This window comes from Dendrobates tinctorius, unplaced genomic scaffold, assembly GCF_039654945.1.
Source record: "Dendrobates tinctorius isolate UK_male_01 unplaced genomic scaffold, ASM3965494v1 ptg000230l, whole genome shotgun sequence".
Taxonomy (NCBI): Eukaryota; Metazoa; Chordata; class Amphibia; order Anura; family Dendrobatidae; genus Dendrobates; species Dendrobates tinctorius.
In genome coordinates, this window is record NW_027361897.1 from 12,429,771 (window position 1) to 12,444,461 (window position 14,691).

The 14,691-nt window shown below is 41.4% G+C and overlaps 1 protein-coding gene across 1 annotated transcript; it reads left to right on the plus strand.

Moving 5' to 3' along the window:
- The first annotated feature begins 2,122 nt into the window (after window positions 1-2,122).
- Window positions 2,123-11,300, plus strand: RBP4 (retinol binding protein 4). Its single transcript, XM_073555835.1, has 6 exons — window positions 2,123-2,276; window positions 2,461-2,620; window positions 5,617-5,753; window positions 7,563-7,669; window positions 9,429-9,641; window positions 10,996-11,300. Exons 2-6 carry the CDS (start codon window positions 2,492-2,494, stop codon window positions 11,013-11,015), a joined length of 606 nt encoding a protein of 201 aa, XP_073411936.1. The 5' UTR covers window positions 2,123-2,276; window positions 2,461-2,491; the 3' UTR covers window positions 11,016-11,300.
- The last annotated feature ends 3,391 nt before the right edge of the window (window positions 11,301-14,691 follow it).

Here is a 14,691-nt window from a genome sequence, read left to right on the forward strand (position 1 = left end):
ATACAAAAAAATTTGTGTTTGCAATTGTTTTCAGGAAGAAACTGAGTATTATCTGACAGAATTGCAGGGGTGTCAATACTTTTTGCCACAACTGTATATATATAAAAAATGCAATACTCTTCTCTCCTCGTTGCCCCACTGCTTTGGTCTCTGAAGAGCGTCTCAGCAGCTCCACTGCCCGACACAGCATGGTACCCGATGAAGTTACGTCGTCGTGCACCCGCTGAGTCAGAGGGGAATGATGGGGGAGGAAGCATCATCTGACGCTCTCTCTTCCATCATTGCTTTCAACTGTATCAGTATCTATGAGGGAGGTGGCGTTGGCGCCGGACTTCCTGACTCACGGGCCATACACAGGCTGCTTGGTGTGCCGCTATTAGCAGCCTGTCACTGGTTGGGGGCCCTTTGTGGAGCGGTGGCCCTAGGCAGATGCCTAGTCTGCCTGCCCCTAACACCGGCCCTGGGTACATTGTTCTACTGTTCAGAAACACCTGCACAAATGTGGCCTTTATGGAAGAGACATCAAAAGAAAACCTCTCCTATGTCCTTCTCACCATAAAATTCAGAAGTATGTAAAAGAACATCTGAACAAGCCTGATGCATTTTGGAAACAAGTCCTGTGGACTAATGAGGTTAAAATAGAACTCTTTGGCCACAATGAATATGACCAAAGGTGTGTATGTAGAAAAAAGGGCACATTTCAGGAAAATAACTCGCCAACCATTAACCATTAACTATGGGGGTGGATCAATCATGCTTTGGAGTTGTGTTGCAGCCAATGGCATGGGGAACAAACATAACACCATCTGTAAAAAAGCTGAAGTTAAAAAGAGGATGGCTTCTACAAGTGAATAATGATCCTGAACCCACATCAAAATCCACAACAGACTACCTAGCTGATGGTTTTACAATGGCCCTCACAGTCCCCTGATGTGAACATCATTGAAAATCTGTGGTTAGACCTCAAAATAGCAGTTCACAATAACAGAAATTTTGATCAGCGGTGCCCATACTGTTACATCCCACTGTATGTGTGCAAGTGGGACCTAATAACTAATAAGCCTCAGTTCACACCCCTGTCAGAGGCAACGTTCAGGAACCCTGTGGACAGTCTCTGCACATTTGAAAAAAAGACAGCTCTGCCTTCAATACAATCCATGATAAGCCGAAGCGACAATGCCATGACTGGCTAGTAGTGATATTACAAGGTAAAATAATCAAACCTATATAAAGTCGTAATCTGAAATATGTATTTCTCTCTGTGTTCCTACACGCAAGGACTCTCAAACTTTAGATGGTCAATGAGAGGTGGACTTCGCTATTGTTGTGCAATGATGTTAGATTGTCCTCCACTCATAGTTTGGCTGGGAGCTTCTTGAGTCAACTAGAAGAAACTATTGTAAGGACCAACCTCCCTCTATATAAAACCTTTGCTCGTCTGCCTCCTCAGACATCTTGTGCGACTTCTTCCTCTTCACCATCCTAAGGATATGCACCTGGTCCAGTCTGCTCCTGCCCGAATTTAGCACTTTGGATGAGTATGTACTGGATGCATCTCATAGAACTCTTAATTTTAGGAGTGTCTCATCAATATCAGATTCCTTGCAAGTCCCAATTACTAAATAAATAACCCGCACCAATACTGACGCCACCGTAAGGCCATGAGGTGGTCCCATTAATATTCAGGCTGACACAGGAGACACCACAGAGACCTGGGATTTAATATACATCGGTTTTAATGCCAAAACAAATCATGGAGTGAAGAGCTTGAACTTGTCCTGAGAGACGCCAGAAGGAAACATGATAGAAAGTGATGTTTGTATGTGAAGGACAGAACAAAACAGAGCCGCTCTTTAACAGGACTGGACATGAATGGAGTTTGTGTGCCCTCCCGGAGAGCTGGGTCACTGCCAAACACCTCCGAACCACAGACTAGGCTCCCAAATATGTATTGGCAAACCCTTCTCCGCTGCTCTATGTTCTCTCGCAGGGTGTAATATTTTCTTTCCGTATGACATTGCTGTAGGGTTTTTGTTTTTTTCTCTCCTTTTTTATGCAAGTGATGGGTTGGGGTTAAAGTGCACAGTTTGATGTTATGCAAGTTTGTTGAAGTGGGCCTCTATCCAGATAGGACTGGATGCAGTGTGCGGCTTATAACATAGGTCTTTTACCTTGTGCTGATGATATTACGAAACCGTGTGAGTGCGGAGCTGTATATAAACCTCCCAGACATTGCATTCCAGGCTTTCTTACATCTGGAAGCAGCTGGACTCTCTGTGAGCTTCTCCTTTACCTACCTATAGCACAATCTATACTTATTATAACACTTATATTTTACTTTACTATTTTATATTTTGCTATTATAGCCTTCTTTTATATTTTATTTATATATTACCTTTTATTCCGCTGTTTTTTTTTTTTACATTTTTTTTTATATTTTTTTCTTTTTTTTTTATGCAGATTCTATACCTGATCTTAAAGAGGCGCAAAAATGGACCTAAAGGTGTTCGGGCTGTTAATTGCCCTTTGTTATTTTGGGAGCACCGAGGCCTTCCGATTTTATGAGAGAGATTGCACCGTGAGCAACTTCAGGGTGATGCCAAATTTTGACAAAACTCGGGTACGTGCTCATCTCTATTCTGGATTTTTTGTGACTACTGTATTTATAAAGCAGGAGGAGTTATTAGATTCAATCTTATTACTTTTCTACAACTTAAAAGTCAGGCAGAATAGGCAGTTGCACTGGGTCAAACTTGGCTTAGGGCACCATCAGCCACTAACACTATTGTCTACCATTATGAGAAACCTACCACTGGTGTCCATCAAAAACATTTACATTGATATCAATATCACATTAGTAGTGCGACTGATACATTAATTTTGCTGAAATTAACCCATATTTCATATACAGGCACATTTATGACTTACAATACCCATTGACATACATGCAGTACTGCCACCTAGTGTTCAAATCACCATGAAAAATGTCTATTCAATGAGAAACTTGCATGTTCAAATGTGTTAGTCACAATATCCTTCTCTCCAAGTAAGGTAAGGAATAAGACAATATAAAGCATTTTTACTGTTTAGATGTCCTTGTTTCTATTTGTGATGTGGAGGAAATTCAATGATCCCTGTGAATTTCTTTCTTTGAGCCTGTACACCCCAAATTAATTTTTCACATTTCTCAATTTTCTTTACGACATCAAAAAGATACAAATGTTTGCACCACCTGCTTCTGCACAAACCTGATGTGATATTTTATGTTTTTTCATGCCCACGTTGCCAATTTTTCAGAAAAGTTGCTGAGACTTAGTAGAAGTGTGAATAGCTAACCACAGATATCAAACAACATAAATGAGTGTAAAGAAAAGCTGAAATTGACAGGTAGTTAATAAATTTCTGGCACATGGACAACCCAAAGATGCACCAAATTTTTTTTTAGTAGGATTGGGAATCAAAATTAGGGCTCATACTCACATGCGAGAAACTCGGATGAGTCTCGCACGTCAATACCTGGCACTGCCGCCGGCACTTGGATCGGAGCGTTCAGCTGCATAGAAATACATGCCGGGTATTGACGTGCGAGACTCGCATGTGAGTATGAGCTCTGATTTTGAGAAACTGTCCCCTAAAAGCGGTTGTCCACCACTAGTGTAAAAATTGGCTCTTGATGGTCCAAACTTGAAAAAAACTTACAATCACTCCCAACCCCTCGTTGATTTTCTTTGCTCTTTCTTCCAACTCGGATGGAACATGACAGCTGCAGCCAATCAGTTGCCACTGACTGGCTGCAGCAGTTACCGGACACCCAGAAGAGAAAGCCACAAAACTGAGTGGGAAACGCCAGCAACAGTGCTGAGCAGTGCACAGTATATGGGGTTATTTTATCTTAGGACCACCGTGGAGCATATTGGAGCTATTCCTACAGTATCCCTATGTTCTCATACAGGATAGGGGAACAAGCTGTTGATAAACATCTAAGTTGGCAGATTATCTCCCATTAGAACAAAAGACTGGGAACATTAAAATCCACCCGCTAGCATGGAAGAAGCAGGACACCCCCATAACCGTCAATGATAAGTGATCCAACAGTTCAACCAATATTATCATGTTTTTTGGCAGATATTTAAGACTACGTTCACACTGAGGTTTTTTTAGGAGGCTTTTGAAGTGGATCTTCTCCAAAATCCTCCAAAAATGTGTAGTACATTTATCAATACTAGATAGTCTTAAGATGCTCCAGATTTATCACAGTGGTTCATGTTAATCTGTCTAATTTTAAGACTGTCTATTCTGTTTACACCGCCTATAAGTTGGCTTACTTTGTGCAAGAAATGTGAGCCATAATTCTGGTGATTTTTTTTTAGCGTATGGTGTCGCCCTTAAACCCCTGTTCCTTTTCCAATAAGTCACACACCATTGTCAGACTAGTTATAAAAAGTGCCTAAAACACATAATAAATATATGGCGCAAGTGTTGAAAGACAGTTTTTTTGGCGTAAATTTTGCCATAATTATGGCACATTTAGCTTGACAAATATCACCCATTGTGGGGAAAAAAAGACTTCAAAAACTTATTCAAACTACGGTACCTCAGGAAACACTTGGGGAAAAAAAGGACTGCATTTAAGCTTAGTCTGTGAGCTTAGTCTTAGAGTATGTGCACATTACATCTTCTTCAGGGGGTGCGTTACATAACCCACCTGAAAGAGCGCTCGGTAAACGTAAAAAATGAATATATACACATCAATGTAAAAACGACTTGCTGTTCATATATTCTGTCTCTTAAGATTGCTTGCGCTGCTTCTGGTTTCCAAGGATGTGAAGCAGTTAATAGAAGTGATCTGACCATTCTTCTGGAGTCTTCCGCATGGAAACCGCTCACTTGTTTATATATAAGTTTAAAAAAAAGAGATGATGGTGACAAAGCCACCACAAAAGCGACCTCCAACGTTTTTCTGAAAGATCTTCCTGTAGCAAAACTTTGGGGGAACTCCGGATTCTAAAATACGTCATGTGCACATTCCCTAAGGGGTATGTAATGATATGCGGTATGTATACAGTTGACGCATTGACCAACAAGATATAGGACAACATAAAGTACATAGTTGTATGTTCAATGATACCAGACGTAGCGCGCTTCAGTTTATCACTCAGGATCATATTTTATTGTAATTTTCCAAAGGCCTTTAATAAACCTACTGAGTATCAACATGCATGAATGGAAATAACGAGCGCAGCGCTGACTCTTCAGTAGTACACAGCAACTGCAGTTTAATTACAACACATCCTGTTATGGGCTGGTTATGGCGCCCTGTGGCGCTCAATTGATTCTTAGAGATTGAAGCTTGAAGATAAATGGTGAAAAATATCACAATACCAAATGAACTTAAAGGGAACTGGCGCATAAAAAACATAGTCCTATGTGCAGGTTATAGGGTCGGAGAAGCTGATCAGATTGATATTTGCATTTATGGAATAACATTACATAGATCAAGGAATTCACTCATTTAAACGTATGCTTAGTCTAGGTTTAAGAATTACAGTGGGCGGGGCTTTATAAGCAAGATCGTTGGCAATCACTGATTAGGACCACCCACTGGTTTCTTTTTAGTATGCCGGGACTTGGTATGCAGTGGCCAAGAAGGACCCAGAAGGACTGTTTCTTATTGACAACATAGTGGCTAACTTCAATGTTGATGAAGATGGAAAAATGACTGCAACAGCTAAAGGCAGAGTCGTCATCTTTCAGTAAGGAACTCTATATTACCACATGTCCCCCAATGGTCCACTTAGCCATGTACCATGATATCTCTCCGGGCTCCCTCCAACACACGATCATTCCTTGCGGCTGAGCGTTCATTAGGGAGATTGGAGAGAGCTTCCACCAGACAGCTTTGGTGGCAGATTATCTCCTGGAGGACAGAAGAATCGTTAAACTTTTTTTCATGTCAGCCGATCCCTCCAGCATTGGCGAGTTCGGACAATTTTAGTCTAATGTGTATGGGGTCTTAAGTTAATAGAGGGGTAGACATTCTCCATTCAGAACCCTATTTCACTAGTCAGTGGAGTGTGGCTACAAGGATCGTCTTTTAGACAGTCTATTGACTTCAATGTAAGCTATGTAATACTTCAGTTCCCCTGTGGGGGTGCTAAAGAAAGTTGACCACTTGTCTCAAAGTGATTAGAGCCGATCACTAGAGGCTTTAGCAATAGAAAATTCTATGATCAACTTATTATAAATCCTTCTTAACAAAAAGGGATTGTCGAAAGTGGGTAACTTCCCTCTAGGTAGATTTAAAGGGTTTTTACGATTTCCAAGATCCTATCCCAGTACGGAAAAGGCTTAATAATAATATTAGCAAATACCTCCAATTAGAAGTATAGTATAGTTTTTCTTATTTTCTATGTCTCATTCCTCATGTATTCCTCAGGCATTGCAGCACCTTAGGTATCCATGGTTCCGACCACTGATATAATGACAGTTATCTAGTTGCTAGTGGTCATAATCAAGGATACCTAAGGTCCTGCACATGAGAAAAGAGACATAGTGAGTCAGGAAAACTATACTACATTTCTAATTGGAGGTATTTGCTAATATTAGTATTATTACACTTACTACATATTGGGATAGGATCTTGGAGATGGAAATACCCCTTTAATTAATCATGTAAAAATTTCATATTGGTGCGCATGGTTTGTTTTTTTCATTATTTTTAGGAGGCTAGTATTGCTACTGTAACATGTCAGGAACCCTCCACGGAGCCATGTTGAGGGTTTAATAAGTGGTTCTAGGTTCAGAATAAGTTACGGTCCCATACATACTATATAACTGTTGACTGAACAATTAGTCCCCGACAGATATTTCTCCTGAAACTCCCATTAGTAGGCACGCTCACTCGACTTGGATGAGAACTTCTGTGTTTTCCATGAGAATGCTTCTGCCAGACTAAGGCTGCTTTTACACTTGCCGTGTTTTTGCGGGCCATATTTGCGGCTCCAATAGATTTCTATGGGGCCGCAAAAATGGCCCGCAAAAATACATCGGAGCGCCGGGTGCCATATGGCCATGAGGGCCATATATACGGCCGTGAAAAAATAACGAGCTTGCTTGATATTTTTGACTGCTCACGGACACGGCCTCCAGTTAAAACAATGGTACCGCAAAAACAATGGTAGCTTGTTTTTGCGGTACACCGAATTTGCGGATTGCCGTTTTTTTCCCTGCAATTTGTTACAACAGGGAAAAATGGCGATCCGAGAAGGTTTTTTGCCGCCCGGTTTTGCGGGAGACCGCAAAAAACACGGCAATACGGCCCGCAAAAACGGCCCTTAAAAATGGGCCGCAAAAAAACCGGCATGTGTAAAAGTAGCCTAGAGGACCAGCTGCTGACATTCAGCTTTCCACGTGAAAGTTGTGAGGTGCCCATACACCAATTTTTGGCTGACTTGAGTGTAAAATGTATAGGACCCTTCAGACCCAAGATACAATCTTCTCTATAGGATAGAATTATATTCTAAGGGTATCTAGTATACATCTAACTACTGGTATTTCTTCAGGACCATGGAATTGTGTGCTGATATGGTGGGCACATTTCAAGAGACTGATGACCCTGCTAAATTCAAGATGAAGTATCACGGTGTCCTTTCGTTTCTAGAAAAGGGACGTAAGTAAATCATTTCAGAATTTCCACTGATTATAGTGAGATAGAAAATTAGCAAACAAATGTATAACAAATAATAAATCCTTATGTGTTCACACTTCTATAGGCTGAGTGAACACACTAATTTTCACCCTACCCATGATTTTCTCTTTTTTTGTGTGATTGTAATGATAATTGCCCAACAGTGAGGCGGCATAACCTTGGCCACAGGGGCATTTGCCTTGAGTGTAAATATTCTTAGAGTCACATTTTCAAAAGAAAAAATATAGACTCTAGGGCCATTGATCTGAGGCAGTGGACATGTTCTGGACTTCTGGGGATGCCCCAGATTTCCAGACGAGCGCCTCTCTTAATTGTACTGACGTCAACATGTAGCAAATACAATTGGATCCTGTGGTAGAGTAGGGAGCTGTAGACTACTTGCCCCACTACTTTCTGTCCGGTTGGCCGCATACTGCAGCGTACAATATGGCAACGTCCTGACGTAGATGGTGCAATAACATCACTGCATTACACCACCTGTGCCGTCCTGTTCTGTACGCAGTGGAGAAGAGGTCTCAGTCACTCGGATTAGGTGAGTATAACCTTTATTCCTTTTGTGGTGGTGGCATGAAGGTGGCATGATTACTTTTGGAGGAGGCACTCAGGGGGCATCAATTCATTTTAACAGGCCACTAAGGGGCCATTATTAAATACTAAATGGGGCAATTAGGGAGCATTATTACTGGGTAAGGCAATGCAATCTTTGCCTTGCTCCAGGCATTGGTAACTCATGCTTTACCACTGTTGCCCAGTATTAATAAAGTAGATCAATAATAAACTTTATAAATTGAGATGCTATAAAAGTAAGAATAAGAGGCAGTTTCAGTCAGCAAATATTGCAGTGTAAAAAATTGCTAAAAGGAAAAAAGGTTTTGGAAGAATAAAAGAAAAAAAAAAAATCATAAAATCAAATGTCCCCTGATGAAGAAGGGCGAAACACGCATTGGGAGTGGCAGGGAAATGTGTACACCAGTGGTAAGAAGCATAAGCAATATAGCAATTTGTACATATTATTCTTTGGGAACTTAGGCTATTTATATGGAACTATAAGCCTGAGGGGCGTGTTGGAGTCAGATGCTTCTGATTCATGATGAGGTGCATGCCTCTTCATAAATCAGCAGTGCCTGATTAGTGTCATGAGCCTCCATGCAGGAACTGGAAACATAGGTACTGGCGTGAGATTTTTAGCGTACTGAACACCATGGCTCATCAATAAGTAGACAAGTTGAGGCGTCCCACCCCAGCACTGTCCATTGTGTAGGAGCCGGAATAAAATGGCGTGAAGAGACCAAATGTTGCAAAAATTTAGGAGCAACTCAGAGTCGTGGCTAACTTTTGTGACTCTTCAAAGCTTTTACTTAACAATTCTGGGGTGAATTCTTTGTTGAATTGGGCCCGATGTACAGTATTTAGTACATTGTACTTAAAGAGAATCAGTCACCACATTTGTCTAAAATGATAATATAGGCCTAGAAGTGAAACTACCAAGTGAGATTACCAATGCTGCACAGTTTTATTACACGTCATGTTGATGTTTTATACAATGTAAAAACGTAATGTCAGTACATTTATAGCAAGAAAATAGCATTACTCTATAATTTTAATTTTACATACAAGTATATGGATACAGACTGGATACTTAGTGAAAAAAATGACTAAACCTGCCTGTTCCTATATTGATACCATGCACCATAAATCTCAATGACATCCTTGTTTTTAGTTGATGACCACTGGGTGGTGGATACTGACTACGACAACTACGCCGTCCACTATTCATGCCGTGAGGTAGATGAAGATGGCACATGTCTAGACAGCTACTCCTTCATTTTCTCCCGTGATGAAAATGGCCTGACGCCCGAGATACAGAGAATTGTTAGGAGAAGGCAGGAGGAGCTCTGCTTGGACCGAAAATACAGAGTTGTTAAACACAACGGTAAGGGGAACATTAGTCATCTTGATGTTCTTGTAGACCCTCTGGAATCAATAATGTCAAGAGAAGGATCACTATAAACTGTGTGGGCAACCGTTGTAGGGGCTCATATTAGTCACGTTAGTCACAAGTCTGGCGGTGTGTGTGGATCTTAGGGGTCACATTCATGCTAATCAAACAATGTTTCACCTCTTCATTGGAAAAATACTGTAGGTATGGATCAGCTGTGCACATGCACGATGGTTGCTGCATTCATTCCCTACGGGACTACTGAGAGCTGCTCTCAGTTTTTTCCAGCAGCACCATAAATGGAGCAGTAGTCTGGCATGTGTCCCATCTGGGCGATCAGTACAAGTTCTAGTTGTCGGACTCCCATGAACAATAAGTCATAACCAGTCCTTTGGATAGGTGATAAATTGTTTTTACCAGATAACCCCATTAAGCTTGATTTACTATAATGGGGGGATGAGCTGCTATATCAGACACATCCTTTCAGTGTGTCTGATACAACATAGTTGTGCTGTTTTTTGGTACGGTTTTGTTTGCCATTAATTTGCGGTAGACATGGTAGAGTCATCTAAAGTGTTAACTATCCTATACACACCTTAATTAGATGGAACGTTTCAGCTGTTTATTGGTCATGGAGGCTTGTATATTAAGCAGGCAACCGTACACCTATATTGGTTCAAAACGCGTAGGTCAGACTACTTTTTCCATGATGTGTGCTTTTTTGATGGATCAATAAACTTTATTGTTTTCATCCTTATCTATCTCGGAGATCATGTGCTCGACTATTCTTCTATTTTCTAGACAGTATTAGCAGAGCTCAGGATCACTGAAGCTGACTGGATCCAGTAATCTGTGCAGCGTTTACAAGTTATATAGCAAATAGCTAGTAAGTGCTGGTCTCCTTGTCTGGGAAACCAAAACAAGCAGTAAACGACAACAGAATTGAAAATTCTGCTGCTTGCCATCAGCATAAGCAGATGTAAAAATCCTCTAAATCTGTTTAAGGGCACAGTCAGACGACCGTATAAATCGGGCTGAGATCGGACCGCCATGCTCGGACTGGCTATGACTTTCCCGGCCGACACAGAAATATATGAGAGTAGAATACTATCATCACAAAAAGTACGTCTCAGAAGTCAGACCCAGTCAAATTTTTTGTGACTTGCTTGTTGAGGTTGCAGCACCTTTAGGGGACCTCATTCCCTTGTGTTAGGCTGCGATGTAGCATCGGGACAAGGCAAGCTGTCTGTAGAACCTGTGATGCGGCCCTAACCGCCATGTTTTACGCCTTGTACCCCACACCAATTACTCGCCTCTATGATTAACCTTCTTGTCTCCCTCCCTACAGGATACTGTACACAGACATAATGTTCACCAGAGGTCTTTGGATTTAAAGTCTGCAAAAATATCCTGCCGCCTTCTGCATCCTGTATTTTTTTTTTTTTTGCAAATATATCGATAATGAACGTTGGATATGAAGCAACGTATTGATGATCACAGCAGCAATGTACATATTTTATACTGTTTAATTGTATGATACTTCTAGCGCACACAAGCTGCCTGACGCTTCCTGTAAACCTTTCCGTGATATGTTTGATTCACCATATCCAGAAATGAAGCAATAAAGATTCATAGATTCGTTTCTACTCTAAACACACAGTCGTCATTTTTTTTCACATCTGCACAATAATACGGATTTACTGTAAAGTTCTTAGACCCGAAATAAATTTGTAAGGAGCTGGCAGATTCAGGTTTCCAATGTGGAAAATATGTACTTTGTGGAATCTACATGATTCATTCCAAAAACAAATCCTAAGATTTATGTACCGGTACCAAATGCAGAACTGATAGCTCAAGCCCGGCACGAAACAAGAATATTCGGGGATATGTAAACTATATGGACAAAAGTATTGGAGTCAGAAATAACTTTCCAAAATGTAAAGTTTTTTTAAACTATTTTTGTTACCTAAAATGTTCCATATTGTACACGTTTCTTATATTTTGATAATTGAATTTGGAATGGTTTTGTAACATCGAAAAAGGAGGATAAGAGAGATACCGGGTATTCAAGGCATAGCAAAGGGGATGCAGAGGAACCCTTCGGAGCCGGACTCTGGTGCCTGAAGGGTCCCAAAGATCCCTTTAGAACATAAATGAATGCATAGTTGGGGTCTCTGTTACAGATTGTTTTTCAGGGCTTTACGATACGCCTTTAAGTGATAGCAAAGAGACTGGTGGGCTGGCAGCTTTTGGCATGGAATGGAAACAGTCAATGGTCCTGTACATATGGTCACATGTTTATAACAGTAAAACATTATTGGAAATAAACCCGAAATGGGAAGAACCCATGAGGGTCTCAGTTCTGATGCAATAATTACACTTATGAGATTTTCTTGGTGATACAATGCAGACCCGATCATTCACAATAACTACACTACCCCTATAAAAAGGTTGTCCGGGTTTGGCCCAAAAGCCCGCAATCAATCTATGTGACTGCAGACTTATGAATCCTGTCAGCGCGTACGGCGCACACTGTCAGGATTCTCCGGTGCCGGGAGCAGGCAGTCATGTGACCGCTATTCTATGATATGCATACTCCTGGCCACATTCCAACTAGACGGGTGTGGCCTCACTCAATATAGTGTTTTGAGCAAAGCCTCACCTGTCTAGTCAGATTGTGGCTGGAAATATGCATATCACATTCTAGCGGTCACTTATCCACCTAATCTCTACGCCAGCGCTGGAGAATCGTGTCATCGCGCACGGGGGGCCCTGTTAGATTTCATAAGTCTGCAGTCACACAGAATGACTGCAGACTTTTGTGCCAATCTTGGACAACCACATAACTCAAGAGTTAAATGTCCTTTGGCCTATCTTGCCAACTCTCTTCTGTCTATGTGATACACAAAGCTTTGATATAACAGAGGTAATCTGGCCATACCTGGGTAAGACATCGTGGCATTTGTAGATGCCAAATCTTCAATGGCTTCTCCAAATAAAATGCTGAATCATTCTCTCTTATAATAGATTTTAAAGGGATTGTCCCACAATAAAATAATTATATTGTTATGGAATAAATAAAAAGAAACTCCTAGCGCCATTGTTGTTGTTTCACACTTGCTATTGCGCCCTCTGCTGTTCTTTAGATTCTCTTTCAGATCGGCCACCTAATGTGTCCTAAGCTGGTAAGAAAACAGCCATTTTAGTGCCCTGAGTCTTTATAGCTGGCCTGTACAACCCCTGCGGAGATCCAGTGGGTGACACTGAGATACTTGGCACACATGTTCACTGTCACTGATGTTCTGAAGTCAAGTATTTATCGTAATCCAAGTATAAGCCCCCTTATCTAGACATGTCAACATTTCTCTTTAATTATCTTACTTGAAAATTGTTTGCTTGATCTAACACTGCAATGTTATAATTAATTATGGGACAACTCCTTTAAAGGACCTCTGTCAATAGGATCAATCCTCCTAAGCCGCCTATATGGGGATGTAGATCATAGGAAGCTGAATAAAGTAATACCTTGATATCTGTGATTCAATGTCTTAATCCAGATAAATCAAGTTTTTTCATATGTAAATGAGCTGTTAAGATCTAGGGGCTAGACACTGATCTCCCTGAAAATCTGCCTCCAGAGCTTAGTTTAATTGAAAAGAGGTGTTACCAGTGTGAAGTAATGATTGACAGTTCACTCTCATAATCACACACAGCTCTGCAGTGAGATCAGAATTAACACAGTACAGCAGAAGTGAGCTTTGTCTCATTACAAATATTTGCAGCAGCACTATTATTCTTATAGTGCTGTCAGCTTTGCTACAGAGCTGTGCCTGATTATAACTAACACAGTACAGCAGAGATGAAAATTGTCTCATTTCAAACACATTTGCAGTGATGTCAGCTCTGCTATACTTCTTGCTCCCACCCCCATACTGGCAGACTGTAAGGTGGAAGCTGAAGCACTATGAGAGGATATCTGCAGTGCAAATGTATTAGAACAACAGAAGTGAACTTTGTCTCATCACAGTGTTAGCTCTGCTGTACTGTGTAAGTTCTGATCTCACTGTGGAGCTGCGTTTCACGAGAGCCAAATGTCAGTCATTACATGTCTCACACTCGTAACGCCCCCATTCATTTAAAATAATTTGCGGAGGAGATTATCAGGGAGATCTATGTTCAGTCCTTAGATAATTTGCATATGAGACAAACGTGTATTTTTCTGATATAAGACATTGGACCACAGATATCAGAGTATAAGTTTATTCAATTTTCTATTACCTGTATGCCCATCTAGACAGCTTAGGTGAGTTGATCCTACTGACAGATTCCCTTTAAAGGTTGATTAGGGGAAAAAAATTGAAATTGTAATAATATGGATTAGACTAAGGGGCATTGGGTATGATTTTATGTGATTTCAGTTTAAAATTAGGCTACTTTCACACATCCGATGTGTGGGGTCCGGCGGCGTGCGGCGAAAAGCCGGGCTGCCGGATCCGGCCTGCAGCCGTGACACCGGATGTGTGTGCGGCGAGAGATACAGCTCAGACATTATTTAAAGGAGCCGCAGGACGAGGTGGACAGAGGCAGCCGATGAGAGACAGCTGCTGAAAGGGAGGTGAGGGGAGGGGATGATAGGTGAGGATAGGAGAGGGGAGGGGAGGCTAGGGGAGAGGGGGGGTGGAGAGAGAGAGACATGGGGGGTTAACACTTAGTGTCCAGGCGAGAGAATATCTCTCTCTTGCCGGGCACTTGTGGGGTTAACATTCACAGAGTCCGGGCATGCGCTGTGGAAAAAGCCGGTCCGGCGCTGACAAAAAACGTTGCAGGGAACGTTTTTTGCAGATGCCGGACGGCTAATTTATGCCGTGTCCGGCAACAACCGGACACGATGCATAACCATCCAAAACAAGAGATAGGGGCACCACCGTCTATGAGTAGCACAGTAGGATCCAACCCAGCCCATTCAAAGAACAATACAAAACACAACCAAAGAACAGGGATGGGCTATGCAAGGGGGATCACCACAGACAATTGGTTGGCGTTT

Excerpts from the sequence above, each read along its gene's own strand:
- RBP4 (XM_073555835.1), top strand. The coding sequence starts at position 2,492 with ATGGACCTAAAGGTGTTCGGGCTGTTAATTGCCCTTTGTTATTTTGGG. Across the intron at positions 7,670-9,428 it reads TTCGTTTCTAGAAAAGGGAC|TTGATGACCACTGGGTGGTG; the intron begins GTAAGTAAATCA and ends CCTTGTTTTTAG. Across the intron at positions 9,642-10,995 it reads CAGAGTTGTTAAACACAACG|GATACTGTACACAGACATAA; the intron begins GTAAGGGGAACA and ends CCCTCCCTACAG.